This window comes from Ambystoma mexicanum, chromosome 14, assembly GCF_040938575.1.
Source record: "Ambystoma mexicanum isolate Mex_15411 chromosome 14, UKY_AmexF1_1, whole genome shotgun sequence".
NCBI classification, from domain to species: Eukaryota; Metazoa; Chordata; class Amphibia; order Caudata; family Ambystomatidae; genus Ambystoma; species Ambystoma mexicanum.
The window spans coordinates 544,142,697-544,167,882 of NC_090940.1; the positions used below are offsets into that span (position 1 = coordinate 544,142,697).

The 25,186-nt window shown below is 44.4% G+C and overlaps 1 protein-coding gene across 3 annotated transcripts in view; it reads right to left on the reverse strand.

Moving 5' to 3' along the window:
* TC2N (tandem C2 domains, nuclear) overlaps positions 1-25,186 on the reverse strand; it is a 305,672-nt gene that overhangs the window by 152,490 nt on the left and 127,996 nt on the right. For all 3 annotated transcript variants that reach the window (XM_069637839.1, XM_069637837.1, XM_069637838.1), the window contains 3 exons: positions 23,549-23,649; positions 16,763-16,879; positions 7,773-7,964 (listed from right to left, as the gene is read on the reverse strand). In XM_069637839.1, the coding sequence (XP_069493940.1) occupies positions 7,773-7,964; positions 16,763-16,879; positions 23,549-23,649 (410 nt within the window). The remainder of the gene's footprint in view (positions 1-7,772; positions 7,965-16,762; positions 16,880-23,548; positions 23,650-25,186) is intronic.

Genomic DNA, 25,186 nt, shown 5'->3' on the forward strand with positions numbered 1-25,186 from the left:
TCTTAGCTCATCAAAATGTATCCCTGGAATATATATTGGCAGCGCCTGGTATAAATATAGCATGCAGGGGTAAAATCACCATTTTTAGCGCATTTAGTCGCCCAAGCCAAGATATAGTAAGTTTTTCTCATTTGTCCATTTCAGTTCCTAATCTATGCAAGAGTGGGGGAAAGTTTCACTCATAAATTCTGTCCAATCGCCACGGTATCTTCACCCCTAAATACTTTATGCAATCCCTCTCAACTGGCATTCCCAAGGCCGCCCACCTCAACAGCTACCCAGGTGTGCCCTCTCCCAGGGGAAGGAGGACCGATTTGTCAATATTCACCTTAAAGCCCGAGGCCGCCCTGTATTCCCTTATAACCTGAAGCGCTCTTTGTAAGGAGCTGCCCATATCTGAGAGATACATGAGAATGTCATCTGCATACATACTCATTTTATGCATCTGCTGCCCCACTTCAATTACCACTGTTCCCTTATCCTGCCTTATCCTGTCCCCTAAGGGCTCCATCGCTAAGGCAAACAACAAAGGTGAAAGGGGGAAACCTTGCCTGGTGCCTCTCGTAACCTGGAATTCACGCAATGTGACCCCATTTACTACCACCCTGGCAGTGGAGCCTGCATAGATCCCCCTGATTGCTCTACACATCCTCTCCCCTACCCCTATTTTCCGCAGCACTTCAAAAAGAAAGGCCCACTCAACTCTATCGAATGCCTTCTCAGCATCTAAGCTGAGAAGCGCATATTCCCCCCGGTGTTCCCCCATGTGTTCCATTAAATCAATGGTTTTCCTAATCGCATCCGGTCCCTGTCTGCCTGCGACAAATCCCATCTGGTCGGGGTGCACCAGATGCGGCAACTTCTCTTCAAATCTTGTCGCCAAAATGCGGGTAAAGATCTTTTCATCCACATTCAGGAGAGAAACTGGGCGATACGAGGAGCTAAGGGCGGGATCCCGGTTCTCCTTGGGGATAACTGTGAAGGGGTGGATTTTAAAAGTGTTTTTGAATGGGATTTTCCCAATGAAGAACACTATGTGAATCGGGTCCAGTCGTGTCCGGTGTAAAGACTCTACTCTGTAAAGAAGACCCTGTCAGCGGCTGATCGCAGGATCCGGGACCCTTACCCTATCTCCCCAATCCTTCGTTATCCTCTACTTCCCCAATCCTACGTTATTCCCGTCATCTATTGTACAGCGCTATACTGCGCCTTAACTAGGTTTGTCCTATAGAACCCCCTCATATAGATAAATACATTTAGGTGATAGGTGTGAGAACAGTATGATTGGCTATCTATCGCTAGATTGAATTACGCCCAAGGTCTGGTGGCATTTTTCAGCTATCATTTCCGGCTGACAGCAAGGAAGCTTGAACTGAGGATTTAAAAATGATTTGTGTGAGCTTATAATTTTTTCAATTTAATTTTGTATTTATCTTTATGTGTATGATAATAATGTGTTTTAAAAAGTTGCACATCTATAATATCTAGATTTCACAAGAGATCCAATTTCCCATCATATATCATGGACGAGAAGTGGAACAAAGTGGTTTCTGCAGTGGTTTCTGTGGTGGAATACTGCCGTGAAGTCTGTCTCCCATTTCCATGTGGGGAGGAGGAGCTTGTGCCTCGGAATACTTGCTTCCCTATATTTACTTCATTCTGGCGCAGAGCGCGGCGCGGGCGAGAAGTGGTTTCTGTGGGGAATACTGCTGTGAAGTCTGTCTCTCATTTCAACGTGGTGAGGAGGAGCTTGTGCCTCGATTGCCTGCTTCCCTATATTTACCTCGGTGCAGCGCAGATTAAAAGTGGAACAAAGTGATTTCTGTGGTGGAATACTGCCGTGAAGTACGTTTCCCATTTCCTTGTGCCTCGGATTGCCTGCTTCCATATATTTACTTCAATCAATCGCGGAGCGCGGCGCACACGAGAAGTGGAACAAAGGGCTGGAGGGGCTAGTGGTAAGTGGTGAAACCAGTCTGATGGCCAGCGAGCAGGTTTGGGACTGCCTTTTATGACTATATTGTGAAGCGGGATATTATTTAAACGCATAAACGCAGGGGGAGCCAATAATACTGGCCTGATTACATGAGGTGACTGCGGGTCTTTGACTTTTGAGCCTCGGTAAATGCGTAATACACCTCACATGACTTTCTAAAATATTTGTGCCAACTCACCACGTTTAATTGGCTGTCTAACTGGAAATGCCAGCAATTAATCACAATTATCCTCTACGATCTACTGACCACGCTGTCTGTGCTAGTTTATTAACTGCTACTCGCATTTGAAAAAAAATGTAAATAAGAGACCAACTAAACAATCTAAATCAATCGTGGCGGGCATTACGAAATCCATCTGCAAATTAAGCGGCATTAACGCGAACGATCGAGGGAAGATTACTCTCTTCCTTAAACACACGATGAAGGCTATGATAACGGTCCGTGCTTGGTCAAAAACAATGAAGCACCAACCCATTCTGTGGTAGTGGACAATCAATCATCGATTCCCCCCTGTGACAATTCCTTGATGGATGTGTTCCTAAGCTTACAAGCAGAGTAAAATCTACAAGTCATTACAAACACTGAGCTGGATCAAGGTCGTCAGACACCATTTCAGCATATTATACCATCTACTGACTTGACTAAATTGCCTAATGTAACCATGATTGCCATGAATACTTATGCATCATCGCCACAACACCAAGAGAGTTTTTATTCCTCTGATTCATCCTGTATGGAAGATCCTTGCATGGAACCAGAATTTATGTCTACATTAAACGTCTGCAAAAAACAAGGAGGGGTCCTGGCAGTCCTTCTGCCGAACATTAGTCCCGGTTACGAGAGCCTTACCCAGATTCTTTAGCTCACTATCTTTCACAGAGGATAATATCCAAAACAGATCAGTCTTTGTCCTGCCCTGGTGCAGTCCAGCACCGGCATGCTATGGCAATTCTCCTCTGAACAAGAGTACCATCAGCAACCCCAGACACGTGTTTCGGTCTGGTTGGACCTCATCAGTAGGGTGGAGCTGTGCCGCTCTAAGAATAGTGAGCAAGTGGTCCATGTCTGGATTCCCCTAGTAACCGGGAGTATTGTCCACCAGAGGGACTCCCAGGACCCCCCTTGTTTTTTGTATAATTAAAGTGACTTTGGGTCTCGCCCTAAGTTACTAGGGGAAACAGAGGAGCCTGGCTTGATATACCCCACAGAGATCGTCTCTGTAGATTATGTGGGAAAGACTTTGAGACTTATAGACACCTCCTAACTGACTGTATTGCACTACTCTCTCTACATGAAAAAGCCTCTATGAAATCGGTGCATGATATGAATTTTATTCACAGAGGTCAATTGTGGTCATTACTATTTGCAGGAAAAAATCTGGTTATGAACTTTCCCATCTATTACATTTGGCAGGAAATTATGAAGTCACTGTATTGAATATGGTTTTTATAACCAATTTTATTTTTAGAGAGAAGCCTATTTTTAAAGCATTGGATTGATTAATATGTGTTTTAAAATTTAGCTACGTTTTCGTCAAGGTCATTTTGTTGTTATTGGAAATCTATGCAAATTAAATTATTGTGTTTTTCCCTTCTTGTTTTAACCGTGTTAAAGAATATATTTAACAGATAGAACATTAAAAAAAGAACATTTAAAAAAGATCCTATAACTGTTTTTGCAGACCAGTAACCTGCACAAAGCTAGGTAATGCAATGTCTGCATTAGTTCTTACTGTAATATTCTCAGTAGCTTTGACTGTGTATCTAGTTCTAATCATGAAAAGCTAGTCTTATATGCAGGTTCTGCCGGAAGAATATCGAAGAGCCGATTAAAGGATTCTATAATATCTCACTCAAAGACCTAATGTGAAGCAGTAACTTATTAGAACATACATTCTTTGCATTTGATACACCATGCCTTTACACAGTAAATTCTGTAAATGTCAGCAGCTAACCCCTGATGGAGGCCTTATTACATTTTCTAAATTCAAAGTGTATACTTGCTTTACAACAACCCTTAGACACTAAATTGTATGCACAACCTCAACATTAAGATCAGAATCCATTACCGTAAATTCATTACAACTACTAGTCATCCAGGTTAATGTTAACAGAAAACGAGTAATACATATTCATCATATTCAGCATGAAAATTCCTACTATTCATAGACAGCGCCCTTTTATTTAACTGTAACCAATACTGAATTAATGTGATGTTGGAGCTAATTTTCCTCCCATTAATGCAACAAGCCCAGAAATCTTCTGTGTTTAATTTGTCTTTCGGCATAAACACATTTCCAAAAAACATATATTCTTTTATTTTCTAATCCTGGATGGAAAAAAATCACCAAGTGTTTTAAGGTTTCTATTTTTTTCATGTTTTTTTCGGTATGTTTTTCATGATCTGCACTTTTCATTTATTTGGTACATTTTCAATCTAGGCTCTGTAACTTCCAGCGTCTCTAAAAGATTAAATCTAAATTTCATAAAAGAAGGCTATGTTCTCCATCTGGAAAACATGTAATATATATGTTTGCAGCATCATATTTCAGCAAATGCTTTGTATAGTCTTATATTGTTACTCCAGTCCTATATTTTAGCTGTACGCTTAAGATTGTTAGAACTCAACTCCAATGCTGCGCCGTCCTTTACAGAGAACCTAATGTCTTTAAAATCATATATTAATATCATTGATCGAAGTGAGCGGGAACGGTCGGGAGCGGTGTTCCACTACTTTTATTTTTTTCTGTTTACAATTCCTCTACTTTTTACGCCCATATTCAGCATTCTATAAAGAAGATTTGTCCATTCATGTCTCTGGGCAAGTGTAAAGTTGTTATAGGAGCCTTAGTTACTAGTCTCTTAGACTATTGGAATGCCCCGGCCAAAACACCTTGCCACATGTTGCACTAGGCTTCCACTTACCCTCTACCTGCCGAGACCACAGTTCCACTACTTTTTTGGTATACTTCTACCACTGGTTAATATCCTTAAAACTTCTCAGCCCTGATTGTTCCGCAAAAGAATAGCATCCCATAATATATCAGTGATTTAGCTGATTTCTGGTTTCACCATTTTAATAAAACATGAGCCCCCTCTAGTTTCAATTTCTGTATGAAAGATGTGATTCCCAGCTCACACCTAAGTAAATCCCTTGAAGAACTGCTGTTGAGCCCTAAACAGGGACCCACTGAGCCAGAACACTGGGGGTGGGGAAGTTCTTTATTACTGTTGAGGTCTGAACCCGCAAAGAGTTTTAGGAAAATTTGATAAGAAGTAGATAATGCTGAAAGCAGATGAGGCAAAGAAGCAGAGGCTGGACCCTCAGAATACAAATAGCAATAAAGCGCTGACAGAAGCCGAAGGTCTGGGGCAGGGGGAACAAGCATTGGCAAAGTCAACCATTTTGGTTTTTTTGTAGGCATGGGGTAAGCATTTGTTGTCACTGACATAATGGCACCAGACCATAACTAACAGCCGGCAAATGGTGTGAAGATGTGTACATATGCTGGCACTGCTTGTCAAATGCCTATCTTAATTCTTATAAAAGAACCAAACTGTTGGCTTTGCCAATGCTTGTTTTGAGCAGAAATTCAATGCAAGGGGCAGATGTGAGGAAACACAGATTGCTTCAAAATCGAGTGGCTGAATGCACACATGTTTAAGAAATGTGTATTATTACACCAGAAGCTGATTTACAGGTTCAATTAAGCCATTACCTTTCAGAAGACAGCTTAGAAATATCAAAGCCAGCCCTATAAAAGACCATAGTTTGATATTCCTGTTCAGCAGTGCTAGCTCAAAGAGACCTCATGACAGTGTGTTTTGGGTCGGAAGCGAGACTGAGGGGTGGGAATGGACATAGGAATTAGCAAGGCCATGGGCTGTCAATGTGTGAGTAAAAATCAAAACAACATCCACAGGCACTGTGTCTCCCTCACATTGCATCTCTATTCTATCTGTACTCCTATGCCAACAGTTATGACGTTATAGTTGGCGCTAATGCACCACCTATAAAGCCAAAACTAAAAAATACATTGCAATGACAAATCAAGTGCCCAGGATGTAAGGAGGCATTGCATGAAGAGATCTAGAAAAATTAGAGGAGCGTGACTAAAGCATGCAGCATAAAAGTACAAATCTTGACTTGAGAAACACACCCAACCCAGAGCAAAAAACGGAGAAAACACAAGGTTACAGTCCTCATGGAGAAATGCACAAACATCGAAGTGTTTTTTGCTTTCTTACCAATAAGTGGGAAGCAGCGTGTGACAAATGCAGGCAAACATGTCCTACTCCTTTCCGAATGGACAGGAAGAGAACATACAAGAACATGTTTGACGGTGTTACCACTAAAACAGAGGAAAGCGGAAATCAAGCTCATATGCAAAGCAGGCTTTGTCCCACCCCAAAAGGTGGAAGTCCAACTGAACTGCTTGATGTCATCCCTTCTGCACAAGATCACAAGCAACCCTAGACATGTTTCGGCCTGACTGGCCGTCGTCGATGAGGTGCTGTTTGGCTCTCTATGTGCAGCAATTTTCTGACCCACTTCTGTGCATAGCCGCTGTAACCAAGCTTGATTTCCTATTGCCTTTTCCCCTTCTGCATAGGCTTGATGGGATGAACAATGATGGTCTGGGAAGTTGCCCTGAAAAATGCCAGTGGTTATGTTTAATTCAAAACCTTCCAGCCTTCAACGTTCAGTTTTGCTTACAGTTACCCCAAGTGGGACGGGTTTACCCAGAAATGGGTCCCGTATCCGCTGGGCCTAGAGACCCAAGCTACTCCTCACTGATGATGCCCATTCTGGCCGAGGCATGTATGAAGTTGCTTAAGGTCTCATTCAGAAGGGATGTGACCTAGCAGTTTGGCCTGCACGGCCCGGTTGGACTGGGACCAAGCCTGGTTTGCATATGGTCATTCTCCTGATTTAACGTCTTGGCAAGCTGGAAAATGATGGTCTGGAGGGTTGCCAAGTGCGATGCCAATGGTTAAGATGAATCCAAAATCTTCTAGACATCAACCTTCAGTTTTGCTAAATGTTTAAAGTAATACTGAAAAGATGTGCACCACACACTAGAAAAGCAATTGCATCTTGGGGCTCCCAGGCCTTTTTTTGAATTTTTTAGTAACTTGGAGTTTCACCCTAAGTTACCCATAGTAAATCAGACATGGACTCCTTGCTCACTGTGCTCAGAGAGGCACAGCTTCACCTCACTGATGAGGCCAAACTAGGCCAAAACATGTGTCTGGGGTTGCTGTTGGTATTCTTGTTCAGAGGAGAACTGCCTGGCATTTCAGTGCTGGACTGCTCAAGTGGATGGGACTAGACTGATATGCAAATGGGTATTTCACCTCTGTGAAAGGTACAGTGGGCTAAAACGTAGTTCTGGACCCTACCAAGCAGCCACCTTTCCAGAGAACAGGTCATTTGGCCATGTTTATTCTCGATAGAGGAACTCCCAGAGCTTTCTTTCTAATTGGTGGCGACAATACCCAACTCACTGATACCTTACATAGAAATCTAGGACAGATGAATGGTATGGTAGACCTTGCAAACAGTATAACATCTCATTTGAAAGTTACGCAGATCTCACCAGCGGGTGTCTTTCCCACTGATTGCAACTTTGCTGGCTTGTACACTGGTTCAGTGGGATAAGATGTAGGTTTAGGAAGATTTCGCAAAGGCTGACAGATTCATCATGGAATGGGCTCGGCACTGGCTACAGTAGCTCCGTACGCCACCGGCTGCAGGATCACACAAGAAACTCACCGAGACCTTCGAGGAAGGGTTGACATCCAGCCAGTGATCCGACTCCGCAGAGTCCAGCTCCCGGAGGGAGAGTGAGCAGTGTCCGATGGTTCTCTTCCGGGGTGTCTGGCTCTGGATCTTGAACACTAGCCGTACGGTTTTCAGGCTTTGGAGCTTGATCGCGAACACGAAGGTTTCCATCACTTCCATGTCCTGGAAAAGATGAAAAAGGTCCATGTGATAACAAGGAAGAAAACGATGACACTAACCCAGCCTGGAGGAATTCATTGCCTCATGAGGAGCATTCCTGTCGGGCAGGGGTCTGCAAACTGTGGCACTCCAGATGTTTGGGTCTACAACTTCCATCAGCCCTAACCAGCATGGTAAATGGTAAGAGATCATGGGAGTCATAGTGCAAAACATCTGGAGAGACTTGGGTTGCAAACGACTGCTGTAGGAGCACTAATTGTAACTGGGCCTAGTAGGATTGTTGTATTGTTCCCCCTTGTTCCCTTCCCATACCTCGTAGCGCCTTTAAACACGTGTGTAGGGGCGCTATAAAATATCATATCACTCTTCTCATCACTGATGCTTCCTTTCATACGACTTGGCAAATAGTACAGGACTGTAATGTGAACTAGTTGCCTGGAGCCATAATCCTCACATAGGGTAGTTTTAATTGTTGTCAACGCCCCCCATGGGCTACACTGGCCTGTAATTGCCCAGAAGGCCAAGTTCTTTTGGGCGTTCAAGGGGCTGTTATAACCCGGTGTAGCACAAGGGGAGGCTATACAGCTATTAGTACCTTTAGGACAGGCTGCGCGTGCCGCGGTGGCTCAGGGACAGTAATATACCGAGGTGCGTGCAGACCATAAGCAAATGCTTGAACATGTGAAGCGGCAGAGATGCCGGTGTGAGGCAGGAAACCAGCGACGCAGGAGGGAAGATGGCAGCCTACAGGCAGCGAAACGCAGTGAAGTGGGGAGGGGCTTGGGGTGTGGGAGACAGTCAGCTGAATTGAAAAAGGTAAGTGTGGAGCAAGTGCAGGGAGGCAAGCAAAACAGTGATGGTGAGCACGAGGAATTTGGCATGCTGAACAATGTGTGGGCTATACTACTTCATACAGCCTACTGATTGCCCAATCGGAAGACAGCACGGCACATCCCGGAGGAGTGTAATGTTGTTATTTGTATGTCCTGTGATGAACCAGAAGGAGGACTCGGACAACAATGGGCCATGGTACATACATTTCTATTCAAATAAAAGGAAACATACCTAACTGGCCCTATCACTATGAGGGAAATTCCATGCCTTCCAAAAACTAAGGGTCCTGTTGATTTTTTGTGTGAGTATTATCCCTCTATTTAAGCACTTTTGTTGGCTCCCCCGCCTGTATACAAATCACACATATTCCTTTGACTCGCTCGTCCATATAATTATCTCACTTTCTGATGCTGAAAACGACTTCCCTGTCCTTCATAGAAAGTCTTTGTGTTTCTTTCACTCTCTTTACATTGGGTCTCATGCCCGTTCCAAGATTTCAGGCTTTCTCACTCACAGTGACTGCTACAGCCTTGATACGCAATACTCGCAACATTCTCCTCCCAGATTATCTCGGTTTTCTGCTCGTTCTGGTTTCCCAGGGTTAAGTACCGGAAAAGGTTTTGGCAGGTCTCTGACCCCCACAGCTTGTCGTCCTCGCTGGCGTCCACACGTCGGAAGCATTTGGCTCCATGTTCGTGCTCGTCCTTGGACTGGCACTCGCCGCGTTGAGCGCAGAGACTCTGGGACCCTCCCTGTTTCTGGTTTCGGCGTCGGTTGCTCAGCGCCTGGCCCACTACTGAGCTTTAGTGGTCACGCAACCAGAAAAGACGGTTTGCTTCCAATCTAGGCTCCTCTCATGACCAGAGTCTCCTCATTGGTCAGTTTACCCACGTTGTAGTGTCCAGCCCGCGGGCTTTGCTTTTGCTAAGCCATCCTTGGCACCGCAGCTGTGCCTAGCTCCACCCCTACAGGACGTGTTCCCAGAGGCTCGCCTTTGCGTACTGTGGATTCTCCTCCCTGCGTAGGTGTCGGGCACAGCTTCTCCAGTCTCTCTCCTTTCACAGTTCTTATTCCGTGCATGTACATCATCACAATCAAAAAAGGTGTGTGTGTCCTTCCTTTATGGCAGTCCTCGGATAACAGTCAGCATTACCTGAAGCCAATAGGATGGAAGGAGGATTGCTGGTACTTGTAGTAAAAATCTGAGAACAGTCAGTTCTTTCTAGTTCCATGTATGCAAATAATGTAGTCCTTTCAGGGGGGTCCTCATTGGACTGGGAGTCCTTCTCCCTGAGAGAGGAGTCACTCCAATTGAATTCCCACTTGTCCAGACCCCTAGGGAGGGTCTCCGGGAGCCTCAGAGGGGGTGGCTCCTCTCTGGGGAGAAGGGACAAATTGTCCAGATTCATCAAGGTCCCTTGCAGGTGCAACCATTTCATTAGGAGGGATGAGGCAGAAGTAGTTATCTCACGAAGAGAGGGAACGGTCATCCATCAGAAGAGAAGGGGAGGGGGAAGGAAAATGAAGTGAGAGAATAAAGACATGTTTGCCTGCACTCTGTGTCCGCACTTTTTTGTCAAGTGAAGGACGCCATGCAGAATTATTATTACATGAATCCCTGTGAGGTTTAACACTGGTGATGAGTGTGGAGGTGCCTACCCAATCATTACAGTGCTCCAAATAGACCGGTTTTTGGTAGAATGTTGCAGCGGCACGCCCTGTGACCCAGCTACTCCCAGCTAGGGCCACCAAGCTTGTGCCGAGACGTTTTTCCTGGAGGGGAGTGGGACGACCCACCCGATGGAGCAGCTTCCTCCCTCACTGTCGACGGGCGTGCTCCGTGAAGTTGGTGGATTGCCTGTGGAGTCGAGGAGGGGACTGACAGGTTCTTGTTGTAAATGTGGCATGCTGCAATGGTACAAGCAGAGTTTGCTTATCACCAGCACAGACTTGTTTTGATCAAGGAACCCTTTGCTGGGAGTCTGACACTGAGGCACATTAATCAGTGGGGCAAGAAGGAGGACCATTAGTGAGAGTGCAGCATTAATGCACAGTGACCCCTGGGGAAAAGAATAAGGACACTGCATTGCCATACATCAACTTTGCTAAGTCACCGACTGAAAAAAATGTCACATGAGGACATCCCGGTCACAGTGGAGAGATCGTCGCCCAGCATGCACTAGCCATGGTCACATGACGTGCCGTCACTGCACTACTGGTCGAATTTGACCTGACTGACACCAGTAACCTGGGTCCAATGTGGGTGAGATGTCTGTGTGATTTTTAATGTTTACATTAATGTGCTGGGTCAACTTGACGATCATAGGAAGAAGTGTTTACGTACATTGGCAGTAGGGTCATCCACGCAGGACATGATATATGAACTTTCCGAGGACACTACTCACACATTTGATAACCTTCAGACAGCGCCATCAGATTACTACACCCCACACAAGAATGTGGATTACGAATGACACATTTTCCACTTCACGTTCCAAGCAAAAAGAAAGACAGTATTCCTTCGTAATGCGGTTGTGTGCCCAACTGAAACACTGTGCATTTCACAGATAATCCAATGAGGCGGCATTCCGCTCGCAGATCATTCCTGGTTGTGAATTGTTGGATTTCAGGAAGAAATTGCTAAACAAAGAAAATCATTAGAAGACATTTTGATGTTGGCATGGACTGAGATGGCTATTGAGCTGCAAATTGTGTCCATGGATAAGCTCCAGTGCAACCGAGTCCTCCGGTGTCAGTGAATAATATTGCGTCGTTATAGCACTCGCATAAGCAGATAGACAAATTCTGCTTCAGATGTGGGTACAAATTGCCCCACGAGGGAGCTTGTCTAGACATAGGACTATTCTGTTGCGTATGTGGTGGGGAAACGATTTTAGGGCTGTATGCCACGTGTCGAGACACGACACCATCTGAGGTCAGTGGCACCGTCGTCATCAAGGTACAGAGACAGGGCTAGGGCACCTATGTTTCCGTAATCCCAGCATAGAGAAAAGCAACATAGGTGGCCGACCGAGAATACCAGGTATGAGGCCCACTCTCCGTAACGGAGAAAAGATTACCATACTCTTGTCGGTCCGTGAAAGACAAACACAGGAGAAAACCACAACTCCACCTATCATACCTGGAGGAGCGATCGTAATCAGACAGCGAGTCCAGCTCCTCTCAGGACATCCACAGACAAAAACCCTATGTGTTCGGATTAGCCACTAACACAGCACTGGAACACAGCCTCAAACTTCTGTTACAAATCAAGGATCACCTTGATGACTTTCTAGTAGACACAGGAGCCATGGTGAATGTCATCAGTGAGGACATATACAACGGCCTCCCAAAGTCGCCACCTTCGCATCCGTCAGAAGTTGGCATTGATCCATACAGGTTGCAGACATCACTGCCATGCAAAGATAATTCTTAAGCCATGTGCCGATACAAAACACACTTGCGTACATACACGTACATGTCTTAGAAGCTGAATTGGAAAGTGGGTGCATTCTCAGTTTCAAGGCAGCCATGGACAAACTCAAGGCACACAAGTACTTAAATACAGTGGAGAAGACGGACCACGTATACCCATTGCTATTCAAAATGGCGGGGGAAGCTGAAGGATAGAGAAATGCACCTTGACACAGATGAATCAGTGCAGCCGGTTGCTCAACATTATCAGGGAATAACCGTCAACATCCAGCGGCAGGTGGAAAACGAACTGCATAAACTCCTCAAACATGACATTATTAAGCCAGTGACTGGGCCAACGTCATGGGTGCCTCCATCGTCCCAGTACCCAAGAAAGAGTCAGACTTTAGATTATATGTAGACATGAGATGACCAAATCGGGCCATTCAGACAGAAAGTCATCAAGCACCTTGGATTAGTGACAAGATCCACCTACTAAATCGGATGGCAGTATTCTCTAAATTAGATCTTAACAAGGGATGCCACCAACTGCAGCTGGCACCAGAGTCACGCTATATAATGACATTCATCACTCATCTATGCCTATACAGTCATAAACTCCTCCGCTTCGGGGTCTCATCAGCAGGGGAGATTTTCCGAGGAAATTCATAACATCATAAAACATATCCCTAACTGTATTAACTACAATGATGACATTCTGGTATTCGACACGCCACCTGAACGGTATGATAAAATGTTTACCGCGATATGCATGGCTCTAGAAGCAGTTAACATCACTTTAAAAAGAGAAAAATATGAGTTGCAGAAAAGAACGCTCAAATTATTTGGGCATATATTTTCCTAACACAGAATGAGACCTGATCCTGACACTCCAAAGTCAGCATTGCCTTGAATTGCCACATTATTAGACCTTCGATCTTTATTGGGACTGGCGCGTTGCTGCATGAGTTATATCCAGTATTTCGCCACCTGTTAGTGCTCCCCTACATGACCTCACGAAGCAGCATGCAGAATGCCATTTGTCCCCAAACGTCAAGCCACGTTTGAGGTGATATGTCAAATAATAACGTCAGCAGACCACATGGCGTAGTTCAACTCTGAACGCCTCACTGAGCTGACGGTTGACGCGAGCCCAGTCGGGTTAAGTGCCATCTTGCCACAATATGATCCTGCAACCCCACAACAGAAATACATTGTTTCTTATGCCATCTGTAGCCTATCCTTTACCGAGCAGGCATATTCGCAAACGGAAATGGAGGGGTTGGCAGTGGTGTGGGCATGTGAACACGTCCATCTTTTTCTTTATGGGAAAGCAATCACCGTCATGACAGACCGTCAGGCCCTGCTATTTACGGAAATCCAAAAGTGTGCATGCCCCCCAAGGATCGCTTGTTGGGGTTTACATCCTCAAGTTGAGGATTTTTGCATCATTCACCGGCTAGAGAAGGGGGTAAATCCGGCCGATCTTCACTCTTGCCATCCCATAGCATTGTGATTCTTCGAGCCTAGCCAGCTGGTTTGGATCTGAACGTGCTACATCAGGAATCTGACTGGGACCCCGTTTTTTGCCTCATTTCAGATTCCTTGAGGAAAGGTCACTGGAAGCATGCAAAACAAATGGGGACACACTAAGTAAATTATGTACTTGCTGCATAATAACTACGTAGGTGCGGAATGAACCATTACAGATGACACCCCTTCCTCTGGCACTGTGGGAGGAGGTCGCTGTTGACTTTTTTGGGCCAAGAGATGGAGGATTGTATGTCCTCATTGTGATGCAAGAATATTCAAGTTTTCCAGAGATGCAGATACTAACGTCCGCAGCGGCCACCTGCGTTGGACAAGATAGTCATTGCATATGGAGGGAATTGGCAAATCAGACAATGGGAACCCGTTCACCAGCCACGACTTTAAGATCTTTTCGGAATACCTGGGATTCAAACATCGTAGAATCACGCCCTTATGGCCAGCAAGCAAATGGGACAGCTAAAGGATTCATCGGAAACATCAGGAAAGCACTGCAAATTTCACACTTAACTAATTGACTGTTGAGCAACTTTTATAGCAACTCCTGGGAGACTATCGTAGCACCTCTCAGAGTACCACAGCGAAGTGCCCATCCATAGTCATGTTTGGACAGGTCATCAGGACAAGGGTACACCACCTAAGTACTATGGACGTTCTTGGGAGAACAGGATGCACAATTCAAGGATAAAAAGTCTTATGCTGACGAGAAACGGAAGGTGAATAACTCAACTCTTGACATAGGTGACCGGGTGCTGGTGTGAGAGCCAAGAACGAACAAGTATACTACATCGTTTCATCCAAAGCTATTGGTGGTGGTCTGGAAATAGGGTTGCTAGTCACCACCTACAGTGATCGTCTCAGGAGGCGATTGGGATGAAGAGCAAGCGACTATCCACTTGTAGGAAAACTGTGGTTCTGACGCTTCGTACTTGGGAGACAGTGAAGCATTGAGAGGTGAAGAGTTGGAAACCTATACTCCGACATCTGTTTCTCAAGGAACTGCCGGGTCAAATCAGGAGAAGACCAATGGCACGGATTTAGGAAATTGGCTAACATGGACCTTTTTTGGTTAAACAGGGGGAAGTTGTAATGTTGTTATTTGTATGTCACATGTAGGGTTCGACCATCTTGTTATGTCGGAGGAGGTAGAAGTGGTTATGACACGAGGAGAGGGAAGTGACATCAGGAGAGAAGGGGATGGGGAAATAAAACAGAGTAAGAGAATAGAGACCTGTGCCAGCGGCTATATGTCAAGTGAAGGGCGCTGTGCGGAATTATTATTACACACATCCCTATGGGGATTTAACAGAAAGTAATAACCAGTTGTCTGTCTAGACTTCATACGTACAAACTATTAGGTTATCTTGTTGTGAGTTATTAATCAAACCTTCAAGTTATCCAATGTCCCCAAGTGATAGCTGGGCCAATACCCCACGTGTTTGAATAGTTCAGTTTGTTAAACTTGTACATTGAGGATACTTGTAGACTACCAAAGTGTCAATGAAAATACATAGGGTAGAGTTCTCCGAGTGGGCACATGTGCAGTTGTCAAACGTCACCGGCCAGTCTACAAATGGCAATACAATAGCAGTGCCATAGGGATTGTGGATGAACTCCAGAAGGTAAATATGTTCAATTCAAGCTCCACTGACAATTTCAGAACCTCTTGGACGATAGAGCTTCCAATGGAGTCATGCGTAAAGGCTACTACCACTGGGTACGACGTCATTTCAACGCGGGATGTTTTTTACAAAAAAACTCATCGAATATTTAGGAGCGGGGTAGACAAATATATATATCGGGTGTGGGTGTTCGAGAATAGGAACAAAATTAAAGCGGACGGCCGGTTTGGTGGGGGAACCCTCCCAAAAAGAAAAAAAAGAAAATTCAATAAGTTTTTTTCATTAAAAAATCAGCTGTAAAAAAACCCCCAAAAAAACATCCTGCGATGAAATGACACGGAACCCTACCACTGTACACTCTCGTCTCCATCCACAACCTGCCGTCCAGTCTGCAAATTATGGCTGCAGAAAGGAGCATGGGGCCTCCAGATGTTTGCAAGGACACAGTGAGTTGATGAGGGTGAGGGGGAGGAGCTGCTAGACGCAGCGTTGTCCAAATGCAGGCCTCGAGGGCCGGAATCCTGGCGGGTTTTCAGGAAATCCCTCATTGATATTCATAAGAAGAAATGTGCATACATTAAGAATCATTGTATGGAAATGTATCTCATGAATATTTATGAGTGGCATCACAAAAAGCCGACATGTTTCCGGCCCTCGAGGCCTGGAGTTCGACAATCTTGTGCTACAGCAATACGGGATTGGGAGGGGGCGGGGCGGGTGAATACTTGAAAAAGGACTCCCCTCCCTGCTCCTGAAATTGAAGACAGTGAAAATTACCTTTATATTCCGTCTTCACTTTACAATGAAATTGGTGTTGAATTACACCGAGAAATTGACACTTTGTAATGTACTAAAGCTGAGACTTCAGAGATGTAATCTCAGAGATCCGGCCAGACACCTAAGGCAAGCAACCACAGCTTTGCCTCTACAAAGGGCGAGCTCAGACCCCTGGAAACCCCTGCTGCACAGTGCCAATGTATCTACATGCCAAGACCTCATTACTGTGCATTCTCCACACTGTGCCCCCACCTCAGCGCTCAGAGGTGGCACGAAATCAGCAGCCAGTGCTACACAAGGCAAGCAAAAAATGCATTCAACGACTTCAGACTTGAGCAGGGCAAGAAGGTCAACAAAGCAAAGGAAAAAATGGAGATGGCCCTAGTGAGTGGCACACAGAGATGTGGGACAGAAAAAGCCACAGTCCTAGAGTGACCCTGTGCCTGCTGTCCGAACATTTACATTAGGTCAAGGTTCCGGCCTCTAGTGCTGTTCTGGACCATTCAATTCATACAGTACCCCAGCTTTTCCTAAAAGGCTCCTACTGGATGACCAACAGGAATAATAAAATGCATTAAAAAAGGCACAATGTCTCTTGGCACTTACCATGGTCCCCTCCTTGACGGAAGACTTGAAATGCACCGGCTTTGGTAAGGTAATGGTCCCCTTAATGGCAATATTAGGATTTTCACCACAACCTGCCGGCCAGCAGAGATCCTTGAGCTGAAATGGAAAAGTGGAGGCTGGCTGAAAACATGCCCACAGCCTTTCAGGACAGAGCTATGAAGCTAGCACACACCGCCTGCCGCTAAAGTAATGTTCCGTAAATACATGAAGCCAGAATGTCCAACCCAGCATGAGGAAGGCAGGAAGCCGGGGAGCCTTTTCAGGGATGGTCAGAATGTGTGACCTAGTACTGCCCACTTGAGGCACTGTAGTCTATCAATCACTGGCACAGACTGTTTGTTCCTCTGCCCCTAGGTCAAAAAGTATTCCCTTTAAAGTAGGCCGCCATTTTGTAGAGGTCTCATCATAAGTAGGCCGCCATTTTAAACAGGTCTCCTCATAAGTAGGCCGCCATTTTAAACAGGTCTCATCATAAGTAGGCTGACATTTTATACAGGTCTCATCAAAAGTAGGCCACCATTTTATAGAGGTCTCATCATAAGTAGGCTGCCATTTTATATAGGTCTCATCATAAGTAGGCTGCCATTTTATATAGGTCTCATCATAAGTGGGCTGCCATTTTGTAGCGGTCTCATCATCCATTGGGCAGGTATTTACATCCAGAAATCCGAAGCAAATGTATTTCAGTAGCAAAGAAAACAAGTGTAATGCAGAACATGTAAGGCATTGCCAGCTGTGGTAGAAATGCAATGCAGCTCACTTAATGAAGCACTGCTAGGAGAAGATATAGACTACAGCGGCCTCTTCTCCACTCGGCTGAAGTGTTTAAACAACACAGCAAAAGGCTATCAGTGTTTTTTTAAAACTCTTTTTTGGTGTTTTAAACAACCAACAACAACAAGCGACGGTGGTTCAAGAAAGCATGTCCCCTACCCCACCCCATAAAACACACCACAATCGCGTTTCCTGTCACCTTATACAAAACACCCCTATCGCCCCGTCGTCATTTACCCATAGTTCAGCAGTTGTATGCACGTCCTACTTCCACACACAGTCCCCATATGCAACGGTACACAATATGATATTAAAGGTTATTTATAACACGCTTATTACCCAGTGGTTTCTAAGCGCGGACCCGGGGATCGAACCTGAGTTGCTCCATGTCGTCTTGCTTCCAAGGCGAGCACGTTGCCCCTGAGCTATCCTCCCGGGACATCAGTTCCACCCTCAAGCTCTTGATCTCGGGCCTGTCGGATAATATATTGTTTATAAGGGTTCCAGATGCCTTTAGATCTGGAAGAGCCCATCTACCATATTCCAATTCCATCTCATTGCAATAAAGAATGTCCTCCCTCCACTGTCCCAGTTGGGCGCTCCCTGCCCTGCTCCACGTCATCGCCACTCTCCTCATAGCTAATAGGAGCAACAGCCCAGCCAATCGCCTTGTTCGGCCAGCAATCTGCTTGATATACACTAATAAGGCCATTCTCGTGTCATCCTCTCCCCTATGATATCACCCATTGTATCAAAAACCTCCTCCAAAACCGATACACTGGGGAACAGTTCTACGCTACATGCACACAATCTGCCGGTACGATGGCACAGCGGGTGCATTCTTCCGGGGTGTCAAGAACCAATCTGTGCAACTTCACAGGGGGGGTAATAATATTGATGAAGGTATTTAAAATGAATCAACTTGAACCTGCTATTAAGGGCAATTGTTAAAAATAGAAATAATACTTTGGATGCTTGAGAATTTCAAAATGAATTGTCATTTGTTTTTACCTTAAAATTGTTGGAATATGTATATTGAAAAGTTGTATATAACAGCTAAATCAATAAAATAAAAAAAAGAAAACAAATAAAAAAAAAATTAAGGGCAATTCTCCTTGTCTGAGCACAACAATATTTCCACATTTCCTCAGGTGTAGTATCCCAGAGCGATGCCTCACAGTTCCTCTGGGATGACTCAGCCCACCCCAATCTGATGTCCAGTATTTTACTATATAGGTGTGATACAGTCTTACTGATGTCTACCCTTTCTATCATGCCATCTAGTGTTGCAACAGGGTACAGCAGGGTTCTGCAACCTTTGGCTCTCGGGATGTTAAGGTCTACAAATCCCATCAGCCCCAGCGAGCATAATCAATGGATCTATGTGATTACTACGCAGCGGATCCGAAAATATTGAATTCCAAAAACACGCTTTGCGGTGATCACATATATCAACCTCCCTGCATCCCGCCTCTCCTCTCCCTTCCCCCACTCACCTTTCCGGCGGCACACTCTCCACTTTCCCTGCAGCGTCAGTTCCCTCCCACTAACGTGGGCCCGAGCTGGCGCAGCAGAGTCCCTTTTTCTGTTTTTTTCTTTTGCTTTATTGCTCCCTGTTTCCAATGTCAAGGAAGCGGGGAACACCCTGCAAACCCCAAAGCCCATAACGCCAAACAAAGGGAGGGGGAACACCCCTGCAATCCCTGCTGCCCAAGTTCGGCATTATGGGAGCCGATTTTATTTCACAAGCCGAATGCGCAGTAAAAGCGCATTCAGCATTTTTGTTTTCATTGATTTTGTCCAATACCTAATCAAAGGGGAGGGATCATGGGAGTTATAGTCCAAAACATCTGGGGAGCCACAGGTTGCAGAGTCCTGCACTAGACAATATGTCTGCTTCACAAATATCCAAATAAAATCATAATAAACTACATTGATGAGAAATATATGCGGAAAAGGCCTAGACAATACAAATCGGACCATGGTGGCCAAATACTTCCGCTGTAATAAACAAGGATGCTTGCATCCTGAATCGGACCGTTTGATTGCTGAATTCAGGTCACATTACCTCTTACTTCAGGCCAAACAGGGAAATACAAACTCTCACTAAATTCAATTACTCAGAACTCCAAGAAACACTGACTGTCCATATAATTACAATTACTTGAATGCGGTCTCCTTACCGTGAAAGAAAATAAAGGTAAGCCGAGAAATGTAGTAAAAATACCAAACTCCTAGCAGATCAGCCTTTTTAGTTTTGGCTATTAGGTGGCACTTGAGCACCGCCTGTGAGCTCCAACTATTACACTGGAGTACAGATACGAGAGAGATGAGGTGTGAGGAGGGACACACAGCTGGCTGGTGTTTTGTTATTCATCTCCCTATTCAATGCCCGTGGCCATGCTAATCCGATGGCTATTCCCACCCTTTACATTCCGCTCCCTGCCCAAAACACATCCTGCTGGGAGCTCTTTGAGCAAGCTCTCTAAGGCTGTGCTTCTAAGGGTGTGCTTTTTAGAGTCTGCCAGTGTTATTTCTCTAGAGTCTTCTGAGCGTTAAAGGCCTAATTGCAGCAGTAAATGTGCTACAGGTCTAATATAAATGCCTTAAGTAATTGTCCCTTAAGCTGCTTGATTTATATATGGAGTGTGTCCCTGCATCTGTCCTTTGAACTGAAGTCTATTAAAAGCAAGCTTTGGCAAAGCCAACAGTTGTGCTGTTGAACACTTTATTGTTGGCTTTAGCCACAAAAGCAAGACGTATAAAAACAGTCATAGCACTCATACAATATTTATATACATAAAGATTTGAACATATTCCGATTAAAATCAGAATGTGTTTGGTCCAACCAATTAATGACAAGACGCCCATTTGTAATATTGTAACAATGTGTAGTATAGCCAGTTTTAAAACAAACCCCTAAAAATATAGAGGCTAGAATTGATAAAAAGAGTTAAAATCAATCATACCTTACCATCAAATCTTAACACTTCATTTATTCACAAATAAAATAAACTCAAGTTCTACTTAGCTTTTATAAGCTGGGATTTAAAAATATAAGAAATTACGTTTGTAGTTATCACACTCTTGGTGCCGAAACAGTTGTGGCTTTTGTGTACGCAATGAATAGGGATTTTTGCAGGCACAGCCATAATGGTACTTCCAAGTCACAAGCATGCGCAACGCTGGGAAATGGCAGTAGAACCTGGACATATGCCCTGATTTGAAATGTGCTTGCTTAAGTTTGGTCTGCTACACTGTTTTATGTTATGCTACGCCATATCATAGTTTAAGCTGTAGACACATGTTGTGTAATTTTTTTGGGTGAGACCTATGCATTTTGTTCCCAAAGCTAAATGCATGTTAACTGGAATCTGTGTGAGTATTGCTTTTTTTCCATTTTTATTTTTATGCATTTAGCCACCCCTTCTTTTTTTATTTTTGGGGGAATGATGCTGGTCTCTGTTTATACCAGCTGATTAGGTTGTGGATTATATTAAGTGATGTTTCATTATGTCATTTTGCTTTAATGTCTAATGTTCAAACGCCTTGAAACAGCCATAGGGTGAAAGGTAGCACCCCCACTATACACAAAACTAAAGAAAAAAAGACAGGGATACAAAGTGACCTGTCAATGTAACCTGGTAACCATCCTCTAAACCCTTGTTTGACCCACAATGTGCATGTTGGTCTCCAGGAGAAGGCCACTGCAGCCCAGGTCGAGTAGGATATATAGAGCATAGAACATGCAGAATAACTAATGCATAAGCGTTGGGGGATTCCTGCCTCACACACCACAGTTGCCATCCGCATAAAGGCCCTAGAAGGCCTCCAGGAAGTTCAGTCCGGGGCCTTTTTTCCCAGAGCAGCCATGGATTAAAACCTGGCTTTCCCCATCTACGGAACCGGGCCATTCGTGGCCGGCAGGAGTATGTAGAAGGGCTTTGCATTCTGTGTTTTTTTGCTCATACTTTCAACATGCGCAGGCTCGCAAGACCACCCTGGCCCTATGTAAATTTTAAATGTAGGACCACTGCTGAGTCAAAGATAGTGTTCATGTCATTGAACACTATGCACAAAACCAGAAGCCTGGCCTGCTCTGGGACGACTGCGGTGGTGACTTGGCGCAGTATAAAATCTTTGCTGTCAGCATAACGTAAAGGCGACATGCACAAAAATGCAATTTTGCTCATTTTTCAGGGAGTTGTGAACATTGCAAACTTGCATAATTGCCACACAAACCCCTCCCGAATGTTGTTGTTAAAAGGATGCCCAGGTTTACAAGCTGCCTAGGTCACCATTACTATTGCCTGCGTTAGGGATAGTGTTGCAAGCATGCTCATGTCGACGTCCCCCTTCGATCCTCGAAAGACAAGATGCAATACTCCGCGATTACCACTTGATATCAGACTATATGCACAGCATGTGACTCTAAGCAGATTCACAAGCATCAGAAAGATGCTTTACAGAGCGTGTCACTAAGAGTCAAAGCATAGTACCGTAAATTGAGGGAAAAAGGTGCCAGTCTGACACTGCATACAAAAGTGCAAACGCCTGGCCCTTCTCTCCCTGCATACCCAGGTTGGTTGCACAACCATCTCCATCTTTCGCATAGTCTGATTAGCATCTGCTGCCTAGGGAGCTCTGGCTTCATTTCCTCACTATAGGAGGCTGAGCATTACTATACTAGGTTAGCCTGCTCCCAGGTCTGGCACCCCCATGACCTAAAATAAAGTCTAGTACAACACGGCATGGAACCCACTGTTAATAATAAAGGTTCAGATATCAAGGTGCCAGACCTTCCTAATTTGACCACTCGATTCCTTTACCTTCTGTTAACAACATTCACCTTTATACACAGTCTACCCATGACTAAGACACCCTTGGACACGCCGGAGTTTGACGTAAGGTACAACATAGAGATACACGGGCAAATAAGCCACAAAACAGCACACTGTGTACTTACTTACAATTCTCCAAATCTGTCCTGGAGAAATAGCCAAATGATCTCAACACTTTCGGACAATCCTACCATCTCTTCCCTTTAGCAGAACCATGGTCCACCTAACAGGACGGACGCGCATCGACGCTATCACAGAGCATCCTTCCCCCGCTGCATCCCTCCCTCCTTGCATTCTATTTCCTGCTTCCGCATCCTCTTATATTCCCCCTCGCTCATTTGCACTCCTCCAGCAGACTAAGGACCAAGGCCTGGACAGTCAGCCCTGGCGGGGGCACAGTATACCTCTCCATGAACAAGCCCAGGTGCTCTGAAACTACTTCAGTGGTGATTTGGAGCAAATGAACATAACAAATGATGGCAGTGCCCGGCATATGCCCATCTAATACCTATGCACAAGGCAAACCCGTTGGCTTTTCCAATGCATGTTTTAGATCATTACCAAAAATGTGTCTGAAATACTCGCCGAACGGGTGCACCTTCTTGTTGGCATCAGCATGCAAGAATACATATGCACAGGTGCCCTAGTGTAGTAGGCAAAGACACCCTGATCTAAGCGGTTATTTGCGATTTGTGTGATTTTGTTGAATTTTTTCTATTGGACGATTTTATTGGACGATTTCTTTGCGATTTTGTTGAATTGTTTTTTTCAACTGGACGATTTTGCTGCAAATATATGCAGGGGGTGTTCCCTGCACCCCTTTTAACTCCCCAACATTGATTATTCACCTAAACCCACTCCCTACATATATTGGCAGCACAATTTGTGGTAAATAAATGTGATGATTTCTACCAAGACAAAATATGCTGCAGCAAAATCTCCCTGTCCCATCTAATCAGGGACAATTACTCAACCCAAGAAGTGAAGTTATCTGCTTCACAGGTTTGGGAGCTCCATCCAATTAGTGAGTCCCATCTTCTGGCATGCCCGACTGTCAACTGGCGCCACAGATCCATGCCTACGTAAAATCACACACAAAGAACCATTTCTTGCACCAGGCCGCGGATAAGCGCAGTGATGCTGGCCTTACCTGCATGACCGTGATCCAGATCTGCTCAACGGCGGTATTGTAACACAGCCGAACGTGGAGTCGCCCAAAATCCTTCTCATCCCCGGATAATGTAATGGTATCTGGAAAGGGAAAGTGCATTCGATAAGTCTTTGTAAGTCTCAAGCCTCCGTCTGAACAAAGACCTTTTGTGCCCAGGCTGGTCTGAGCACCGTAGTAGTTAAAACGGCGGCTCAGTCCATAGAGAGCCTGGAAAAATACAAGGATGCCCTTCTTAAGGGTTCGTCTTTTTTTGATTTTAATTATTTTTTTATTATTTTAAGAAATAATGATAATACATGTGTTCACAACTTACAGATATCTAGAGGAACTAATTGATAAAGATAAACATAGAATAGCCATAACAATATATGAAGAAGTTAATAATGCATAAAACATTAATTAGACAATATGTATTAATTCACAAAGTTCTTGGAGCATAGGTTATGGAAGTAATAGAAAATGGAGCATGACTTGTTATACCCAATCTTCAACGAAAATAGATTAGGGGGAATTGGAAAAAGAAAGATGGGGGAACAAACAGGTAGACAAACAGCAAACATACAGGAAACAAATGGGAGGAGGGTAAGGGGGGAGATGGGTATAATGTTATATTTGTTCAAACTGTTATTGCAGTTATAATAATAGTATATGACAAGCATACGGATGAGATTAAAGGCAAATATCTAATAGATTCAAAATGGCTATGTAGGTTCAGGTACCATGTGCAGTTACATGAAATAAGGGTTCGTCTTGAGGAAGTCTGACAAACCAAGAAGTAATCTTGTTGCACTGATACCTTTGGGGCAGCTGATTCCCAGAGTAAAAGGCTTTTAATTGCAATTACATCTCTCACTTTCCTTTATTCATATTCGAAATTGCGAAAGACGAGAAGGTTGAATGAAAAAGTTAGAGGCCAAAAACAAATTCTGAAAGGAAACAAATAGAAAAGGGAATACATTGGAGAAATGCAAAAAAGAGAAAAGGAAAGAAAAAATTGGCAAAAAGGGAGAAAAGGAAAATGCAAGAAAGGCATAAAAAAGAGAAAATAATATACAAAGGCTTGTTAGGAAAGGAATAAGATTGGAGACATTGAACAATAGGAGAAAGTGAGGAACAAACGACGGGACTAAATAACGAAAGAAAAAACATAAAGTACAAGTGAATGATGTAAAAGTGCATTTACAATCTCACAACCAATCCCTAGCAGAATAGCTGTGGTGCGGCATGAGCACCTTTCATCGGTTCTTAATTAGACTCATCCGGCCGGTGTGTTCCCACCTACTACTCACGGTTTTTGTTGCTGTCCAATACATTTACTGCCAAGGTTTGTGCTTCATAAAGTTTTTCTACTTGTTCTCAATTTTCTTGGCATGAAAATCTACACAAATGAATCTGTTATGTTTTGATGTTCTGTTACAATTCTCTTGCACCACGCAGACTTTGGCCCACTTCGTGGCACCTTGACTCTACACCGGAAAGTAAAAGGGACTGGCGAGTCCATTGGGGAAGTAGGAATGTTTTGAAGACTCTCCTGAAGCTCAAAGGATCCTCCATGCTTCTGATTGAGGGAGGTAGTGTATACCCCGCGCGTACCAAGATGAAGCGTGGGCACCATTT